This window comes from Schistocerca cancellata, chromosome 3 (assembly GCF_023864275.1).
Source record: "Schistocerca cancellata isolate TAMUIC-IGC-003103 chromosome 3, iqSchCanc2.1, whole genome shotgun sequence".
NCBI lineage: Eukaryota > Metazoa > Arthropoda > Insecta > Orthoptera > Acrididae > Schistocerca > Schistocerca cancellata.
This window is the reverse complement of record NC_064628.1, coordinates 593,607,948-593,628,806: the sequence shown is the minus strand read 5'-3', so window position 1 is coordinate 593,628,806 and position 20,859 is coordinate 593,607,948. Positions and strand designations below refer to the sequence as shown.

Genomic DNA, 20,859 nt, shown 5'->3' with positions numbered 1-20,859 from the left:
CTATGGTGGCAGACAGTCTACGCTAACAGCATGACATAGATTGAAGCACCTCCCCTGGGCTCATGACTATTTTTGGTTGGACGCTAGTTGACTGGGGAACAGTGGCCTCATCAGATGAGTCCCAATGTCGATGGTCGGGTTCAAATGTGGCATAGACCCCACAAAGTCATGGACTCAGGTTGTCAACAAGGCACTGTGGAAGTTAGTGGTGGCTCCATAATGGTGTGGGCTGAAACAATTATGGAATTTTTATGGATGACAAGTCCAAATTATAAAATTCTGCATCAAGATTAGATGGTGTTTCAAACATTTAATTACTTCCAGAGTAATACAAACATGTACACAACTGTTTCTAAACTGATCACAAAATTTGTTTTGATAAATTGTCCACCAGTTAAGTTGTAGCTGACTACAAAATCATCAAAGTTTATTTGGCCTTGACAGTTCAGGTAGTAGTTCATTATTTTCAGCACTAACACATTTCATTTCATGATAAATGAAATCAACAACAATTAAATTCTTTTCACTCCTTCCAACTACAAAGTCATCTTTCAAACAATGCAAACAATTACCTCTTCATTATCATTAACCATTTAACCCAAACCATTAAAATCTTCCACTTCATTAACTTCAGGATTAGGTTTTGTTCACTTAGGTATTTGACTTTGTCTTCAACATTCTCTGATTAAACTATTACTTTGTTTCTGCCTACTGTTAGCATTTCTGTTCCAAGAATCTCATTTTTGTATTTTTCCTCATCACTGTTTTTTAAAGTTTGCAAGTGAGCCAAATTGTCCTGGATACTAATTTTTGTTTTGGTAGGTGCTACATTTACAGGTGGTGTTTTCAGTTTCCTGGATTTCACAAAGTATTGCTTTTACTTCTTGATGCAAGTATGTGAATGTTGTGTAGTATGGTCCTAAGTATTGCATAATGTTTTTATGTCTTGTCCTATTGTTTTTAAGGGGAGTTGGAATGCCCTATCTCGCCAATGTTAAATTTGCTAACTTTGTGTACCTTTTTCTTTGGAACTATTATCTTCAGAACTTTGAAATTCTGGCAGAGGTTTTCAGCATATATTGTGAGCCCACTGAACTAGAACCAATGTTTTCTTTTTGTTGGTATAGTATTTATGAATTTTTTACCATTAAGCCATTTTTTATTGGAAAAAGTATAACATAAACTTCCCTAGTTCAGAGAATAAGCCAGTTCTTGTCATGATTCTAGTTCAGTGGCCTCTTTGAACTGTTTTGCAGCATTTCTGAAAATTTGAATGTTGTTGGTTGAGTGGTTTATGAGATAAAGGTACATGTAACACTAAAAATGTCAAATGCCAGAAAATGCGATTAAAGTAATTTATTATGAAAATTCACAAATACCTTTTATTCTATTATCAAAAGTGTCCAGCAGAGTAATCAGGGTCATCTTCTAGTTCTTCTTCTTCACCTAGAAGCTTTCTTCTCCTTGCTGCCCTTGCTTTTTTTGTATTAAATTCAGCTGCATACTGAGCCTTCCTTACTCGCACGCTGTCCAGAAGCTGAAGACCTCTGATGGTGTTGATACCAGGAGCAATGCCGAGCCTTGCCATGACCTTTAGCCTACCCATATGACCATCATTGAATGAAATAACAGCATCACTGACTCCCCATTTCAATGTTTTTATCCCAACAAATACATTCTTAGGTACACGAGTCCAAATGAGGTTGTTGAACGACTCGTTTTGATTCTGGGTACAACCATGAAGACATTTTCGCAGAAGATCAGGATGCCCCAAGTCTCTATATATTGGTTTAATTACTTCCATAACAGCCAATGGAATATAATTTTTATGGTGATAAGGATCCCCAGTAGCTTGAGATTTTCTATAATTGCACCATGACTGAGGACCATCTGGACAAGCAAAATGTTGAGGATTATCATCAGTTGATGATCGATGTAAATATGTGGCCCATACAGCTTGTCTCATTTCCTGCAAATTATTTGCATTATTTCTTATTGCCATACCATAGTATTGTTGTAATTCATTTATAATTTTATCTGACAGGCGACCTCTAATGGTTTTACCATCTGACAAAATTTTGTCCTTCAGATTCTGTTTCAGTTTCCTTAGACGAGTGCCCATTCGTTTCTGAACATGACCGACACATTCTAGTTTAGTTATTGTCTTATTGACATATGGCATGGATTCTGTAACACTTTTGTATGCCTTGGAGTCCCCATCTCCAAGGAATTTTGTGTAAAATACTCCCCGTTCTTTTTCTGATCTGCTAAACATTTTCACAGCAGCGGCAGCCTCCATGCCTCCACTCGTACCTTCATAATTCTTGCTACATATGTGAGCTGCTTCTATCTTACCAGATGCACAATGGTAACAATGTTTAGTGAGCACTTCATAGTCCAAAACTTTACCGCTGTCCACACTAGTAACAGTAGCAACAGCATTTTTGGATGTGTGACCCCTTTTCTGCCAGGTTCCATCAAAAGCAACAGGGATATCTGGGTTTCCTTCATTTATATATTTTGCTTCACTGGCAGCAGCTTTCATTGATAAATCTGCTACAGACTGAACAGCATCTCCTATCACTTCAGTGTAATTGTCAATTTTAGCAGGTGGAGGTGGAAGATTCATTATGGCACAAAATGTTTGAGCAGCAGTATGTCCTTTACCAATTGCTCTCATTGCATACATTAGCCTGATATTACTCTCAAACAAATTGCTACTGCATGTTTTAGAGCTCCAAAAACAGGTCTCATTTTCACAACTGGCACAAACTATAGCAATTTTGCAGGAAAGTCCTATAGATTTTGTTATGTTCATATCAAAAGAACCTCCACAAAGATTACAACACAAACATTTCTTCATAAACTCAGTAAAAACAGGAAAGTCGACTAAAACATATTGTTCATTAGAAGCTTCATCTGTAATTTCACTTGCACAGTTTGATAACTTCTTTTTTGATGCACTGGTGGGCGTGTCTCCTTCACACATCTCAGCTGTACAAACGTCAGAACTTTCACCAGCATCAACAGGTGCTGAAGCAGAATCACTTGAACAAACGTTATTTGTAAATCTATTACCGCGAAACTTTCGCTTTTTAAATAATGATGCACTCCTAGGCATCGTAGAAACTACGCACTCACCACTGAAAGTCAAAACAAGACAGATAACAAACTCCAAATGAGCGACAAACTAAACTCGAGGCTCAAAACAAACACTCACAGATCAAAAACTGAACAATAAACACAGCTAGTCGTAAAAACAATGGTACCTATGGAAGGATCAAAGATTCTACAACTGAAGAGTGAAATCCACAGCCTTCTATATGTAATGTTTTCGGAAATGCGAAGATTTAAATGTGTACAAATCACAAGATGGGTAACTTTGCTGGGCGCACATGTAATTTTGAAAAATTAAATAAAAATACTTCCAATTGGAATTTCTTAACAAATTTTGCACCATTTTAAGCAGAAAATTTCAAATTAAGTTATAAGGTTAAAAACTGAAAATGTGAATTTTTTCCATTTTCCGGCATTCCAACTCCCCTTAAAGCATGCCTCATCTTTTGATTTTGGATCTCAAGATTTTCAAAAAATTGTTCCAGACTTACTAATACATTTTCTGTAATTGGCAATCTCCCATTTTCTATAATTGACAATCTCCTTTCCATTCAATTAAACTTTGTTCCTCATTTAATTATTTTGGTGCTGTTTCCCAAGTGTGTTAACTTCACACATACACCCATTTCTGCTTTAGATCTTCATTCAGTGCTCATCATTGTTCGCACACTTCCACACAACAGTAACAAAAATACTGTACTCGCATGTCCATATATCTGAAGTCCAATCTGGAGATTATTATTGGTTGTTGTATTGGATTATCAGTCCATCTGTAATTTCATTGGCTCTGCTTTCCATAGAAATTGACATATAATTTTCCTTCATAATCTGCAAAACATAAATTAAGAGCTGTATCAAAATCTTGGTCTTTTAATTTACCCGGGACAAGAGCACTCAGATTATGACCTCCCATCGTAAACTCGTCGTAAACTAAATTTCATCAGAAAACTTTGTTATTATTGCACACATTATAAATTTTATCTTTAGGGAAAGGTTGAATCTAAAACAAATTTTGCAATAAGAATGATGATTTACCCTAATTACTGAGCTTATGAATTTCCATACCACCTTTGTTGTTCCTCAGCAATCTGCTGAGGTTGATTCTGTGCATACTGGAGGTAAGGTTTTTATTTTTAACATATGAACTATGAATAACCAGTTATAGGTGTTGGATTTTCAAAAACTATAAACTTTTGTTCTTTCAGCTTCTTGTCACAGATTAAATAATCTCACATCATTAACAACTCCCTACTCCTTTTCTCTAATGACATCTTCCAACAACTTACACCATTTCAGAATTAATTGTTTCTGACTGCTGCTTTACAAACACACCACATAAAGCAGTACCAAGATATAAAAGGTTGTAGTTCAGAAATGGTAAAAAATATCAATTTTATATCTAGAGATTTTCATATGTAATCAAAGTGACATGTTTTCAGAACTAATTATACAAAAAGGATTATAATTTTAAAGTTAAATTGGAACTAAATCTTGTGTCAATGGTATATGTTAGTTCTATACATGAAAATGTATAAGAGTAAATTAGATTTTCGGCTTTACAATTTTGATTACTTTGGATTGTGTTACAAATTTAATATGTGTATCTTGTTCTACAATAAGGGTGAAAGATAAGAGCACTGACCAGTTCCATTACAGCGCATGGCCCCCCCCCCCCCCCCCCCCCCCACACACACACACACACACTCAGTATACATTAATTTGTAGATGTTTTATAATGTTCGGGATGTTTATGGTATTTTAATTCAGTAATGCTTTTCTGTTCACAGATATAACCCACGAAAAGAAAGAATGAAGAAATCAGTTGTTACGACATTGAACATACATGCTGTGAGAGGGAAACCCTTCAGTACTAGTGCAGTGACATCGATTGGTGCTTTGATCGGTGTATTACATTGAGCTAGTGATATAATACATTAATCGTAATCATCATCGGCATAAACTGCTCTTATTTTCTTGTGACAAATCACAAAACTTTTCAAAATGTAGTTCTGGTTTCAACCAACGAGTGTTTATTATTACTCTGTCTAAATACACACTGCTGCAGCCAGTAGGATAATGTTCCTCTTGCATTGTCAAACTAGAGTAGACAACAGTAAATTTTTCTACTGTAGCTTGTACTTATGTTGACAAAAGAATGGAAACCATAAATCAGCTCTTGCTGCAGTTTTCATTTAGACAAAGTGATGATGGCCATTGCTAGTTGAAACTGGGTTTTCCAATAGTTCTTTGTGATTGTCACACAAAAATAAGAAGATAATTAGTCAGTCACTTATTCCCCATTGACAATATGGCGTAATAATCACAATCAAACATGTTTCAGTGTTAATATAATTATATTATTCTAGTCCCTTAAACTGTTTTGGTGAAACATTTGACTACTGTGAGACTGTTTTTACTCCCTCTTCTGAAGAAGAGAGCTGTAACAGAGAGAATCTTTGAATGTGGTTAACGATTCATAGTTTGTGTGCGTAACGATATCTATGCCATGTAAAAAGATGACATGGAATTGTTTTCCTGTGATTATTTTCAACAATGAAGATCTCTAACAGCAACCTGTGTTAGTATAAGATTGAAAACTTGTTTCGATGAAGGTAAAGTCAATGGAAGATAAAGCATGCATCTGAAACTGAAATACATGATGGGGAACAATAATCATAATGAGATGCCAGAATGATTTGAGGTTTTAAAACATTGACATGGTTACTTTGTGAATGGAGCTGTAATGTTGCATTGTAGAAGTACCTAGGATATCAGTGAACTTTTTCACAAAACTAAAAATGTCTATTTCAAGAATAATAAACGTATGAAGCATTGTGATTGTTATTTACAAACGACTGCCCAACACACACACACACACACACACACACACACACACACACACACACACACACACCTAATTCAGATATGAAATTAACCTTGATGAGCTATAATAACTGCACATTTCCATTTCATTTCCAAACTGTAATGAAAAGAGATGGTGGTTCTAGAATTATTAGTTGGATCATTTGATACAACTAAGCTTAAAAACAGGGCAATCGGCTGCTGTAAAATGAAGTTCTACATCACATTTTACAGTATGAATTACACCAAATTGACTTTTTAGAAGTGGCTGGGTCTTGTTAGGAGTGGATTATGAGAGACACCAATAAAGAACAGCATATAACAACATCCTCTTTAATTAACTGTGGTAAATAAAATGATAAAAAGAAAATAAAGGACTTGTGTGCTACGAAGAATTGATTTTGTTGTGAGAACACTTCTCTTTCATTATTCAGGGTGATTATATTTAAAGTTAAACTTTCAAACTGCTGTAGAAATAACACCACTGGTCAGAATGAAATCAAATTGCAATGGAATAGTATTGGAGAAGAGGGAAAACGTATGGCAGAAGAAATATAAATCTTCACAAAATTTAGCAATAGATGGTGTTGTAAGCATCATAATGTAATAGTTGTCAACAAAAATGACAAATGAATCATACAGTAACACCTAAGGTGTAAGTTTGACGTGAAACAAACTGTACTACTCAATGTGCCTGGGTGTACAGGTGTGATACTGTTAGATACATAAGCCCATCCACCAAGGCAAGTTCAAATCACATCAGAGGGGAAAAATTAGTTTTAATAGTCCGGAGGAAGAAAACTGCATAAAAAAGCAACACTCACATCGGTTTTTAATTGTCCTGAGGCCAAAACCCTTATAAAAAGCATCAGTCACGTTGGTTTTAAATTGTCCTGAGGCTAAAAACTACATAAGAAGCATCAATCACATCGGGTTTAATTATCCAAAGGCCAAAAATCGCATAAAAAGTATCAGTCAAAATCAAATCGGATTATTAATTACTGTGTGACTGGCGCAAAACATGTTAAATATGCTGTCCACCGTTTTCTGCAACAAGTTGAAACCGAGAAACAGCATCTTCCATAACTGATCGAAGTGTTTCCAGAGTCACATTCAGAATGTGTTGTGCAATGCATGCCTTCAATACAGCTGAGTTTGCAATCAGAACACCGAACACATCATTATTCAGGTAGCCCCACAGCCAGAAGTCACACGGATTAAGATCAGGTGATCGGGACGCCCAGGCTGTAGGGAAAAGGTGGCTGATAATTCTAGCATTTCCAAAATGGCACTTCAGCAGCTGCTTTAATGGATTTGCAATGTGCAGAGGGTGTCCATCTTGCATAAAAATGACCCAATCCTCACATCCACGCTGTTGGAGAGCTGGAATGATGTGATTGTGCAAAAGACACTCATAGCGCTTACCAGTGACTGTACATGCAACACGACCGGAAGCACCTGTCTCTTTGAAAAATTACGGGCCTACAATAAATGATGCCATAAGCCTGCACCACACAGTGACCATTTCAGGATGAAGTGATACTGGTTGATTTGTACGTGGATTTTTTGTTGCCCATATTTGACGATTCTGTGTATTGACATAGCCTGTCAGATGGAAGTGGGCTTTGTCTGTCCATAAAATCTTTCACGGCCAATCGCTGGCTACTTTCATGTGAGCAAGAAATTCCAAAGCAGTCTCTCTTGCTGGCAGATCAACAGAAAGCAACTCGTGCACATGGGTAATTTTGAATGGATAGCAAAGAAGGATGATTCGTAGCATTTTACACACCATGCTCATGGGTATGTCCAATGTTCGGCAATTCTCCATGCACTACGTGTTTGTAGACCACCACTCATCTCCTCCTGCATTGAATTTCTGAATCATTTTCTCCAGACTAAAAACAGTCACATGAACAAACACCTTTTTAAAAACCCTTCATCATTCAGAACTTCTGCAGTTCTGTGTGCAGTCATCATTCTTATGACACAGCTTTACAAGCAGAGCGCAATCCTGCATTAAGACAGTCATGGCGAACGTCACAGATGCAAAAGGAGGAAAAGCCATGTACCCAGCGTGTTTATACCAGCTTCAATGGGTCGTGCGCATGATAGGTGTTTTCATTTACATATTCTGACACATAACAGCATCATCTATTGATCAATTTTCAAATTTTTTTTTTTCTTCTGCCATACATTTTCCCCCTTCTCTGATAATATTCCATTGCAATCTGACGTCATTCTGACTAGTGGTGTTATTTTTACTGCGTTTTGAAAGTTTAACTTTAATTATAATCACTCTGTATGTATAAACATGTGCATATTGATAAAATAAGTGCTTTCACAAATTCCGCACTGTAAGGAAGATAAGGAAGTTGATAAGGCTACTACAAGGAAAATGGACTTTACTTCTGGCTCAGTATAATCTTTTTTCCCTTAAAATACATATATATGTTTCCTGACTGCCTTAAACTCTTTCCTCATTCTTCAAATGATGAATAAGACCCATTGTGTTCCAGTTATTGAAGATAATATGAGGAGCATTCAATAAACAATGCAACACTTTTTTTCTGAAAGCAGGTTGGTTTTATTCAGGGTTTTAATACACCATATTATTCCCCACTTTTTTTGTTACAAAACTCTGTTTTTCAACATAATATCTGCTCAATGCAACAGCTTTAAGCTTCCTTATTGAGAGGGGCTGTAGCCCACATGGTACCACTCTACTGGTCGACGTCAGAGCTGACGTCTTTCTGCAACAATAACCTTTCTGTTATTCACGTACTGCTTCCTGCAGAAATCATCCTTCATTGTAAGCCAGACAGACGGAAGTCAAAAGGTACGAGATCAGGGCTGCAGGGTAGATGAGAAAGAACATTACAGTGACGTTTTGTGAGCTCCTCTGGGGTGCACAGACTTGTGACACCTAATATTGTCTTTTTTTTGTGCGACAAACAGGCTGAAGTCATTTCTTCAATTTTCTGAGATGATCATTGCACCATGAGGCAGGACATTAAACATAACTCCTTCAGAGTCCCAGAAGGCCATTGCCAAGACTTTACCGGCTGAGGGTGCGACTTTGAACTTTTTCTTGGGGGAGAGGTGGTGTCGTGCCATTCCAGGAGTTGCTCTTTTCTTTGTGGTTTGAAGTGATGAACCCATGTTTCATCATGTTTGATGATGATCAATAAAAATCGTAATGATTAGCCTCGTAATTTGCAAGCAATTCAGCACAGTTGGTCCTTCATTACTTTTTATAGTCTTCTGTTAGGGGGCAAGAATCCCAGCGGGTTTGAGTACCGCTACTGGTAGAAGTGTGTGTCAGCACTACCAACAGAGATGTCCAGTTGTGCAGTGAGGTGTTTGATTGTGACCCACCATTACCTCAAATAAGTGTGTTATCAAGTTCCAACATTGCAGCAGGGGTCACAGTTGGTGTGGCCGGCTGGCATGCAGGAGGTCAAACATGTTTGCATGACATTGTTGTATTGACAACAGACACTTTGCCCAACAACCTACTATCTTTTGTTCACTGCCAGCTCTCTGTAGATATTCTGCAGGTGCCTATGAATACCTGTGATGATCTGGTTTTCCACCAAAAGAAACTCAATAACAGCTATGCTCTTGGAAAGCACCTCCATTACAGATGCCATTTTGAAGGCTACATATAGTGCAACCACCTATTGAAACCGTCATGAAACTATAGAGGCTGAAGCAGGAATATTCCACAATGTCCTACAGCAAATTCCGATTTTTTTCAACCTAAATTGGAGGAGAAAAGTGTTGCACCACTTAATGAATGCCCACTGTATATGGAGAACAAATACAACATTGAATAATTGTGACATCAGAAGTGTGTTTACATTCCTGAGAGTGACATGAGGCATTCTGTCACATTGCCCACCCCTGATGCAAAGTATTTGATGGTGAAGACGTCAGTGTAAAGAAGAAAAGTGTCACCAAATATGGCTTTCCAATACTTCGACAGATATTTAGGTACAAACAAAATCCGTGACCTTTCCCAATTAGGTTACTGGATTGCTCGTAACCAAAAACTGTTAGAAATAAATCTGAGAACTGGACTGATCTCTCATTATATGTGGTGCTCTGAATCTCACAGAAGAGAAAATATGCATAATACTATAACACTTTCTTTACAAATGTAGAGTAACCTCTGTTACATAACAATTGCAATGTTTTTGATGAGAAAGAAAGAAATGTACAGAATACATGTAATTTTGTTTAAATAGTCTTAATAAAATCTGTCACTAATTTTTTCTACAGGCCCAAGTCCTTTTCTTAAATTCTTATGCATTAAATATATATGAAAGATATTGAATGCCATGTCACTTTTTTAATATTTGGCCAAAAATACGTGACAAAAAATAGGTGTTACTTAAGAGGTGTGGTGTGAGAAAGGAGCCAGTAACATTTCTGTAGTCTACAAAACTTTCATTCAGGATTATCTACAGTTTATTAGCCTTTTGACACAATCACAAATACAAATTAAGGACTATACATAAATAAAGGAAAAATTTTCTACAAACAAATACAAAATGGGTAAAAATGTGTCATAAAACAAAATTTTTCAGACAGTATTTGGCCATTTTAAGTGTGGTGGCTGTAGCTTTTGCCAAGATCTTGCACCTGTAGGTGGTGCACACTCCTTTGGGTGGTCCCGTGCAGTCTTTTGTGTAGTCTGGAGGGCAGTTTTTCACCAGTCTTTGGAGACCTGGGCTCCTGGAATGACACTCTTGTAGTGCTACTTGTTGAGATGATGCTACAAGCACCATACTTACCAGGAAACTACTCCTTGGTTAGTCTTTCCTCTTCTGGCTGTTGTCCAGGCAGTGGCTGAACTGAAGATGGCATGACTTGGGTCTTCGTTCCTGTCTAAAAATGCTTTTCTGGCAAAACTATACAATCATCAGTGGCATATGTCAGAGACAAATTTTGAAGATGCGGCATGTTTCACAAAGCCCTACCTCCACATTTATAGTGTGGCGGAACTGATACTGCACTGAACAAATATATCCTCCTGTAGTGTAGCACAGGGTTAATGCAGTAGTTTCTACTGTCTCTGGCTGCACAGGTCACACCCGGCTAAGAGATGGGTAATAGAAATGATCAACAAAACAACTGTCCATAAACCTTGTCATCAATTTGTTGTAGAATCTTAGAACATATTATCAGCTGAAACATAACAAGGTATCGTGAACAGAATTACATCCTCAATGCCAACCAGCTTAGCCTTTGAAAACATCAATCACGTGAAACCCAGCTCGCCCTTTTCTCACGTGACGTACTGAAAACGTTTTATCGAGGCAACCAGGTAGATGCAGTGTTTCTCGGTTTCTGAAAAGCATTTGACTCAGTACCACACCGATGCGTATTGTCAAAAGTATGATCGTATGGGGGTATCGAGTGAAATATCTGACTCGATTGAATACTTTTTGGTAGGGAGGACACAGCATGCTACCTTGGATGGAGAGTCATTGTCAGATGTAGAAGTAACTTCTGACATGCCCCAGGGAAGTGTGTTGGGACCCTTGCTATTCATGTTGTATCTTAACAACCGTGTAGACAATATTAATAGTAAAATCAGGCTTTTTGCAGATGATGCAGTTATCTATAATGATGTACTATCTGAAATAAGCTGCAAAAATATTCAATCAGATTTGATAAGATTTCAAAAGTGTGCAGAAATTGGCAATTTGCACTAAATGTGCATGAGTGTAAAACTGTGCACTTCACAAAATAATAAAAAAAACCATAGTATCCAATGACAATATTGATGAGTCACTGTTGGAATGGGCCAACTCATACAGACATGGGTGTAACACTTTGTGGGGATATGAAATTGAATGATTGCATGGGTTCAGTTGTGGATAAAGCAGGTGGTGGATTTCAGTTTATTGGTAGAATACTGGGGAAGTGCAATCACTCTACAAAGGAGATTGCTTACATATCACTCACGTGACCAATTCTAGAATATTGCTAAAGTGTGTGGGACCTGTACCAGATAGGACTAACAGGGGATATTGAACATATACAGAGAAGGACAGCACGAATGGTCACAGGTTGCTTTAACCGGGGACAGTGTCAGAGATACTGAAGGAACTGAAATGACAGACTCGTGAAGACGTGTAAACTATCCCGAGAAAGTCTACTAACAAAGTTTCAAAAACCTACTTTAAATGATTACTCTAGGGATGTGCTAAAACTGCCTACATATTGCTCACACAGGGATCATGAGGATAAGATCACAATAATTGCTGCATGCACAGAGGCATACAATCATTCCTCCTGCACTCCATACTTGAATGGAAGAACAAGAAATCCTAATAACTAGTACTATGGGATGTACCCTCTGCCATGCACCTCACAGTGGTTTGCAGAGTATAGATATAGAACTAGAAGTAAAAGTTATTCTTGTAAATTTCCATGATGCAATACTTTCATCCCATAATCTTCCATTCTCACCAACTGTTATCAAACTGCTATGAGTGATCATACCATGTGTAGAAAAGATTACCTATTCAAGTTAGTGTTTTCGAAATTTGATTCAGTGTGCTTTTGTTTCAGAGGCATTTGCACTATGTCTGAATCATTTTGCAATCAGCCATTTTGAGGCATAAATGCTAAAAATGTCATAAGTTTTTATACTGTAACATAGCATTACATTTAAATTGTGGTGTGTCATGCAATAGTCAATTTAATGATGCCACTTACCCATAAAAGTAAGTAGGCCTAGTTTGTTATGGTATACACAGATTGTCCTACTTCTTCACTTTAAATTGTTTGCAACTGACCGAATGAAAATATTTAAAAATAATAATAATAATAATATAAATTTGACTGTAACTTTGTATCAGAGACAGAGTAAATGACATCAAAAATAAAATTATTAATATTATTTACAGAGAAAATAATTGTAACAGTTGGACAGCACATTACAGTCTTTCTGATGAAGAAGTTCTGTATCACCTAACCCTCATGTTTAGGAGCAGAATACATTTTACAAACCATGAAAATGCCTGTTGTGGTTTTGTTTTCCAGTATGAAAACAGTGTACGTATTTTATTGATTCCCATGTTCAGTAAGCATACTATAAAACCTCTTCCATCAGCTATTGTCACATTCTTTCATTTGTTGTATGGGCTGGACAAGGTAGCAGCTAGTTTAGATATAAACTGCTTAGCTGAGTGAGTAGTTTGTTTTTGTGGCAATTGGTTTAAGTAATACTGCGCTGAAAAATAAACTGAAAAATTCAATTCCAGAAGATCCCAGTGGTGGTATATGCTTTGGTCCAGACAGCTTATAAAATGGATGTGCTAGCAGCTGGAATCTTCCATTTTGTCATCACTTTTAAGCAATACATAGCAAGAACATCACTGTCACTTCCTAAATCACTGTTGCTTTCCCTAAAGTACAGTGTGTCACTAGTATTTTCCAATAACTCGAATTTCGTTGTCAGTAAGTCCTGCACTTGGGGTCAGTCATTGGACTCACAAAAGCAGATGAAATAAATAGCACAGAAACAACATCAAATGACTAGTCCAGATGCAAAAGCCACTAAACGTGTTTTTTGTTGGTTTTGAGTCAGGCACACTGCCATGAACATTGTTTTAAACACCTACACGATGGGATACGTTTCAGGGTGCAAAACCCACTATAAACCGTTTGAAGTGGCTGCAGAAAAGTGTGTTCGGTTGCAAAAGGTGCTAACTGTATGTTGTCTTTGGGTGCAAAGAGTGGGCTTTAAGCCAACTAAATGTCCAGCATTTGCAAAACCCGTCAAGTCCAGCAGGCATGGCAGTCACTGTGCCATGTCTGGATGCAAAGCACACCAGACTTCCCAATCTGAACATCCAAAACTACCTTTCAGTTTGTTGCAATTAGAAGGGATATTTTTCTTATTCAGAGTTAGGCTGGATGCTCTGTAGTGAACGCGTGTGCAATAATGCAGCTCTCGCTGCCGATGCCATGTCGAAATATAGGCCGGTAGACGTATGGATCAGCAGGGTGTTTGGTGACGTGTTTGCTTGAGTGTTTTGAAGAAAATGAGTGATTCTGTGAACAGTTTAAATGCAGATGATGGTAAAATGAAGGGAGTAATTGAAATAGTAGGAATCCTGCAAGAAGTTGAACCCATTGTAGTAGTTGTAAATGTCCAAACGAGACAGGCTGACAGACCCTCCCGGAAAAGGAAGAGACATCCTGATCAGTGTAGAGAAATGTTTTCCAAAATATAAAGGTAAGAGCATGAAAAGTATTAGTAAAGCAATGTTATGTTATGCCATGAAAACTGTGTTGACACTAACTGTTATGACATAACCTCAACAGCTCCGTGGCACGATCTGTGCTCTCTACACAGTGTCATTGTCAACCAATTTAATGGACAAATCCTGCAAAACTGAAACCGGTAGGTATCTGGCAACAAAGTACGAGTAGTGCATAGCAAAACTAAAGAAAATTTGTGTTAAATGCAATGGATCTCGCTGGGAGCAGCAAGGAGAGCATGTGTAGTAGTGCTTGGCACTGTATGTACACTTTTGCCAGATTTCTCCCAGTTTGTTTCACAGGAATTGTCCATTGGGCAGGATTTTAAGCAACCACTGGGGGAGAGGTTTTGGCAGCAAAAAATGAAATTTTCTACTTATCACGTGGTTTAGTCCACCTTTTTAAGCACGCTACTTCTTAAGTTACCATGTCATAATTGTTATCTCTCTTATTTTATCTGCGTGTATAGCCTTCTGCCTAATTTTCACTACCCGTGATGTGGTCCTTCCCCTCCCCCATCTCCCAGTCGCCATTTACTCCTCCTACATACTTAAGCAAGCATAGAACGTAAGCAAGAATTGGACTTTGTTTCAGATACAAACCCAACGCCTTAACAAAAAAGCCCTATTGTAGATATCCCTTTGGAAAGCTAAGATGTAACGAGCTTACCATGGCAAGATGTAAGAAAAATTCACCAAACATTTTACCAGAATTGAAAAGAATCTAAGTGGCAGAGCAACTAAGCAGCTCAAAATGGCCCTCCATGTCACCTAAAATGAGGATCCGGCGAGGACGCAAAAAGGAAACGAGCCATCACCACTTGTTTAATTTTTTGAAAGGGGTGTGAGGAGATCGAAAATGCCGTTTGCAAATAGGCTTTCTTGTCAGTTTCACAAATTTAAAAAAAAATAGGTTATTGTGTTGTGTCACAACGTTTCATGCCAAGATGCAAATTCCCAGTGAGACTAGAGGACGTGACAAAAGAACCAAATTGTATAAAACGAGAACAGACTATGAAAAATCACATTAAGAAGTTCACTCCCTTAGAACAGGGGAAAACATTTAACTCCGCGGGCTACATTGACTCCTCCACAAAGTCATAAGGGCCAAGATCTAACTAGTGGAATTAAAGCACCCTAGCAGTCCATGATCACCGTAATGTAAGGCTAAAGGAAAGATGAAATCGCACAAATGTAAGGTTGTGGAAATAGCTAGCACTGAAACGAACTACGATTTTTATTTAATTACGTAATTTTGATTGGTGGACGTATCTAACCGAAATTCTGGCGAATTTCACCGACAAAAAAGTATGTCGCTGCACATTCTTCACGAAAGCGTCCTGCAAAGTTAACGAAATCTCAAAAGCATTGTTAGCAACACTATTACTCCAAGACGTAACATTGATAGAGTATGTCAACGCATTGTTATTTCAAGCGGCGGAACAATAAGTTTAGTTACGTAGTCTTGTAGCGAGTATCAGGGCCAGAGCATGTGTTCGATAGTTCTGTTGCGTGATTGTGCCTATGTTGCGAGTGTCTCACGAGTTTTCTAGTGTTTTATGCGCTGTACTAGTAGGTGAGACGACGAAGTGTGGGACAATTCAAAGTTTGAATTCGAAGAGACAAGGAAAATCGAAATGCGTATAGAACTACTTGAGTATTTTTTCACTGCATTTTTTAGTGGAACTACAATGTAATTGTATTTAATTCAGTAATTAAAGTACCTTAAAAATAAATTCATTGTGTTTTGTTTAGGCAGACTACTCCCTAGTTTTATTAGTATTAAATAGCACAATTTTATTTTCAGGTTACAATCTTTTGTGAAGTTCTGTACAAATATGTACAAATATGGAAAAGAAACGAAAGGTTGACAGTGAATGTAGAATTTTTAAAGAGCAGTGGGGATGTCAATATTTCGTGGTGGAGTCAAACAACAAACCAATGTGTATTATTTGCAATGAAGCAATATCAGTCTTCAAAGAATACAATATAAAACGTTATTATGAGACAAAGCACTCTCAGAATTACTCCAGGTTTACAGGATGCGAACGATTAGAGATGTATGAGTCTCTGAAACGCCAGCAGTCACTGTGTAAGAAAGTAAATGCTGAACAACATGCAGCAACTCGTGCTAGTTTTCGTGAAGCTCATTTAGAAGCGAAACAGTGTAAATCATTTACCGATGGTGAATTAATTAAGAACTGCATTATTGCAACGGCAGAATAAATGTGTCCAGAAAAAGTTAATTTATTTTATTTAAAAACATAAGTTAGTAGGCAAACACTGTGGCTCGAAGAATAGATGATATTGCACAAAATATACCAGCACAACCGCGTGACAAAAATCAAGTCTTGACTGGTTCTCTTTGGCCGTGGATGAGTCAACAGATGCATCAGATACTGCTCAAGTACTACCTTTTATTCGAGGGATTGACAAAAATTACGAAGTGTGTGAAGAACTCCTTGATGTTCACAGTATTCACGGGACGACCACTGGCGAAGATATTTTTAAAAGAGTTGCAAGGGCAATTCAGAAAAACAATCTTAAATGGAAGAAATTAAAATGTATTACAAATGATGGTGGCAAAAACATGTCTGGGAAAAATAAAGCTGTTGCTCTCCTTTCTAAGGCTGTAGAAAATGACGGTGGCTCAAAACCATTAGCAGTGCATTGTATTATTCACCAACAGTCTTTGTGTGGAAAACGTTTAGATATGTCAGAAGTTTTAAAGCCAGTGATTTCAGTTGTTAATTATATCAGTCCCATGCACTCAGTCATCGCGAGTTTCTTGAAGATAGTCAGGAAAGCTACTTGCCATATTATCCTGCAGTGTGCTGGCTTAGCTGCGGTGAAGTTCTGACCCGTTTTTTTGAACTCCGAACAGTAATTGAAATTTTTTGAACGAGAGGAATCGCCTTCTGGCTGAGTTACGGAACGGTGAGTGGTTCTGGAAGCTAGCATTTTATACAGACTTAAATGTATGAATGACCTTAATTTAAAATTGCAAGGTAAAAACCAGCTTCTGCCTGATTTATACACGCACGTTAAGTCCTTTCGACAAAAGATTGCTTTGTTTCAATCTCAGTTGCACAAAGTATGCTTCACGCATTTTAATACATGCCAAACATTCAGTCAGCAAACTGAGATTCCGTTTCCTGTAACTTTCGCAATTGAAGCTTTTGGCGTTTTAAAAATTAATTTTGAATCACGTTTTTCAGATATCGATGCAAATTCAAACGATATCAACATATTTCAAAATCCCTTTGACGTCGATATAGAAGCGTTATCCGCAGAACTTGAGTTTGAAATTGTTGATTTGCAATGTAGCGACTTTTTTAAAGAAAGACATTCAAAGTCAACATTACTGGAATTTTATAAATGTCTTTCATCCACACAGTTTCCAAATTTACATAAATTTGCCCTTGGCTTTTTTCCACATTCGGCACTACTTATTTGTGTGAAAAAACTTTTTCCAAAATGAAACATGCAAAAAGTATTTACAGATCAAAATTAAGTAATGAGCATTTGAAGTTGCTGATGATTATCTCTAAAACTTGATCCACAACTAGAGGTAATCATGAAAGGAAAGTTCCAGCTACATAAAAGTCACTGATTATCACTAAGATGTTAAATTTCTTTACATGAATACTCTAACACTGTGAGTTTCAAGATATAAATTAATTACCGTTATTTTTATACATCAGTTACAACTAAAATATCATTATGTACACCAGGTATTGTATTTTCTTTAAATTGCCTTCAATTAAAAATATTTTATACGATTTACTTGCTATGTGTATTTTACAACGTAATCAAAAGAAAATGAAACACCGCTTAACAAGTATCTCCCATAATGACTGATTACTAAGGCTAGTCGCCGAAATGGCGTCCATCTGAAAGACTTGCACCAGACTCGTGAGTAGAATAAAATGCAAAGAATTTTTTTACTTAAATTGTTTTCGCCAAACTAGTTTGTTAAGCGTTTTTTTTTCCCACCATCGCACGGAGAATGGTCTGTCTGTTTATTGTGACCTTCCGCTTTGTAAAGATAGAGCTCCGACAATGTCGCGGTGTATTGGTCGCGATACCTCTCGAAAATCAATTGTTGGCAGTATAGGTACCACCTCAAATATTTGGCTGGCCGGATACCGGGGATGTTCGGCCATTTAATGCGGGCCGTTTTGCCGGCCCTCGTGGGCCAGTTTCAGCCCGCGGTCTGTAGTTTGGAGACTCCTGCCTTAGAACATCACTACCCGCGAGGACCCAATACCCAGACAGTCTATTTCAGTAGCGAACTGAGCATATCGAAAATGCGGGCCATCTATTGTGAAGAGAACCCTGAAAATGTTGTCAAATATGGTTACTACAGGAGCGTTTTTTAGCAGGACTTCAATATTGGCTTTGGTGCCCCATATGTTGATACCTGCTCGACATGCCCATCCCTGAAAAATCGTATTGAAGCGAAAAAAAAAGGAATCTCATAAAAGGAAAGCATTCAGACCCAGCACAAAGTCCGCAAAACGCGAGCTGATGTGTTCTACAAAAAATTGGGTGAAATAACTCTCAGCTACGATTGTTAAAAGAATCTAATACTACCAAAGATGCCAGACCAATCGGCGTGTGATTCCTGTCAAATATACATTTACAACTTTACAGTCTGCCAGCTCTCCTCAGATTCTCCCGCAGAACACCGACACGGTGCTTTCGTGCATTAGGTTGGAACATGAATATGCCAAAGGGTCGATCCAAATAGCGTCCATGGTTTACCTAAACTTCGAAGGAACGAAAGAACTTTCAGTTGTTTTCTGACAGATGTGGGGATCCATATAAAAATAGGATGATGCTCAGAATGCTCGTTTCTTCTTGAAGCTCCGACAATCTAGAAGAAATAGAACTGTGATTCCCAATATTGGGCCACCCATTCATCTCTCCTGACAGGGTTTTCGGTAATGTCGAGATACAACTTTGCAAGCTAAGCGTCATAGAAAACATTCCTGTATACATTCACTACATTGAGAAATTTTCAACGCTAGTACATGTAGGACAAAATAAATGTTCTCTTCAAAACTGGAAGGTATATGTGGAAGGCTCAGTGAAAGTTACTGGTAACTGACATTTCCAGATTTAAAAAAAATCACGTTCATGAAAAGCAGAAACAAGATAATTTGTCTAGTACATGGAGAGCCTTCTACAAATTTGAAACTGGAGAGGGGAAGAGCATTCTGAAGAGGGGAAAAAATATCAGCGAAGCAAACAGCCCAACACGAATCGCAGCAGATGGAGAACTTTCAGAAGCCAAACTCGTACATAATGACAAACTCAGATTTTACACTGAGGTGTTCGACATGCAGGAAGGCACTCCTGGAGTCGGTCTTGCTGCTGCCAACCCTCAGAAAGAGGAAGAAGCCGGAAGCAGTTTTAAGTTGAAGGACATTGTTGAGATAGTTGTTACTTAGAAGCAATTTTCAATCGATTTCACTTTCTAAAATTTTTATCGTTGTCATCTCTAAGATGCAACTTACCACCAATCTTCTCATTTTCTAAAATTTTGTCGATGTTTTACTAGGATGCAACTTGGAGCTTATTTCATTTTCTTCAATATCTTGAATTTCGAAAGCATGATGGTGTACTTTTTTAAAATAAGAACGAATGGAGAACATTCATTTTTGTTCTTTTTTTCACATTAAATAAGTCAGTTTTACCTGGCAAAATAATGGCACTTTCATAGTTTTATATTCCAATTTTGTAGAACGTTCAGACTTCTCTTTAAAATAAAATGTATTCTGTTTATATTCGCATTAATTAAAATCCACTCTTTTGTCAGTCCTAACGTATCACTAAATAACGGGTTTTGCAACTGAATGTTTGTTTCGTAATTGGATCGATACATTTGCAAAACCCGCTAAATTCATAAATCAGGTGCAAAAATCGCAAACTCAATATTTCACTTAATATTTTAAAGCATAAAACACATATGCTGATTTCAGCTGTTAATGCCGAATACTTATGTTTTTATACTTATTTTTAAAACAGAAATGTTTACCTTTTAATCGTTAGGATGGGACGAATTTTTCGCGATTATCTCAGTTTCGCTTATCATTATGTTCGTGGCTTTTGCATCTAGGCCACTCAAATAACAATATTGGACAAAAATGTTGATATCGGATGAAATAACAAAATGTAAAAAAAGTATTGTGATATTGTGAAGAATGATGTCAACAAATGAACACCACAGTACCACATTTACAAATATCAATATTTCACTGCAGCAATACTCGCAAGTCAATAATTATCAATGTACATGTGAATTGAAATGTTGAGCATTGATACTGAGCATGCTAGCTGCATCAAGCATGAATTTTATAAACTAAGCAAAACTAAACTGAGTACTGATGAACAGCAGTCTTCACAATACTGGCATCAGTAGTGGTAATGATAGATCATTACCTCGATATTCAAAGGTTTAAATATTGGTGTTTTTAGTATGCAGACTTCAGTCTTACTTTCTGATCCAATAGATACTAAAAGAAACTGTATTCCATGTTCTGATAAAATGATAGAGTTTTACATAACAACACAATGGTAACCAGATTTGCCATAG

General features: G+C 37.3%; 1 protein-coding gene across 3 annotated transcripts in view; it reads left to right on the top strand.

Annotated features, from left to right (window-relative positions):
• Positions 1 to 20,859, top strand: part of LOC126175460 (protein disulfide-isomerase TMX3) — a 352,285-nt gene that overhangs the window by 188,297 nt on the left and 143,129 nt on the right. Inside the window, exon 11 of one of the 3 annotated variants that reach the window (XM_049922266.1) lies at positions 4,905 to 5,951. The exons of the other annotated variants lie outside the window; for them this stretch is intronic. Coding sequence (XP_049778223.1) covers positions 4,905 to 4,930 — 26 coding nt within the window. The 3' untranslated portion in view covers positions 4,931 to 5,951. Of the gene's footprint in view, positions 1 to 4,904; positions 5,952 to 20,859 lie in introns of those variants that run through there. 3 annotated transcript variants of the gene reach the window in all.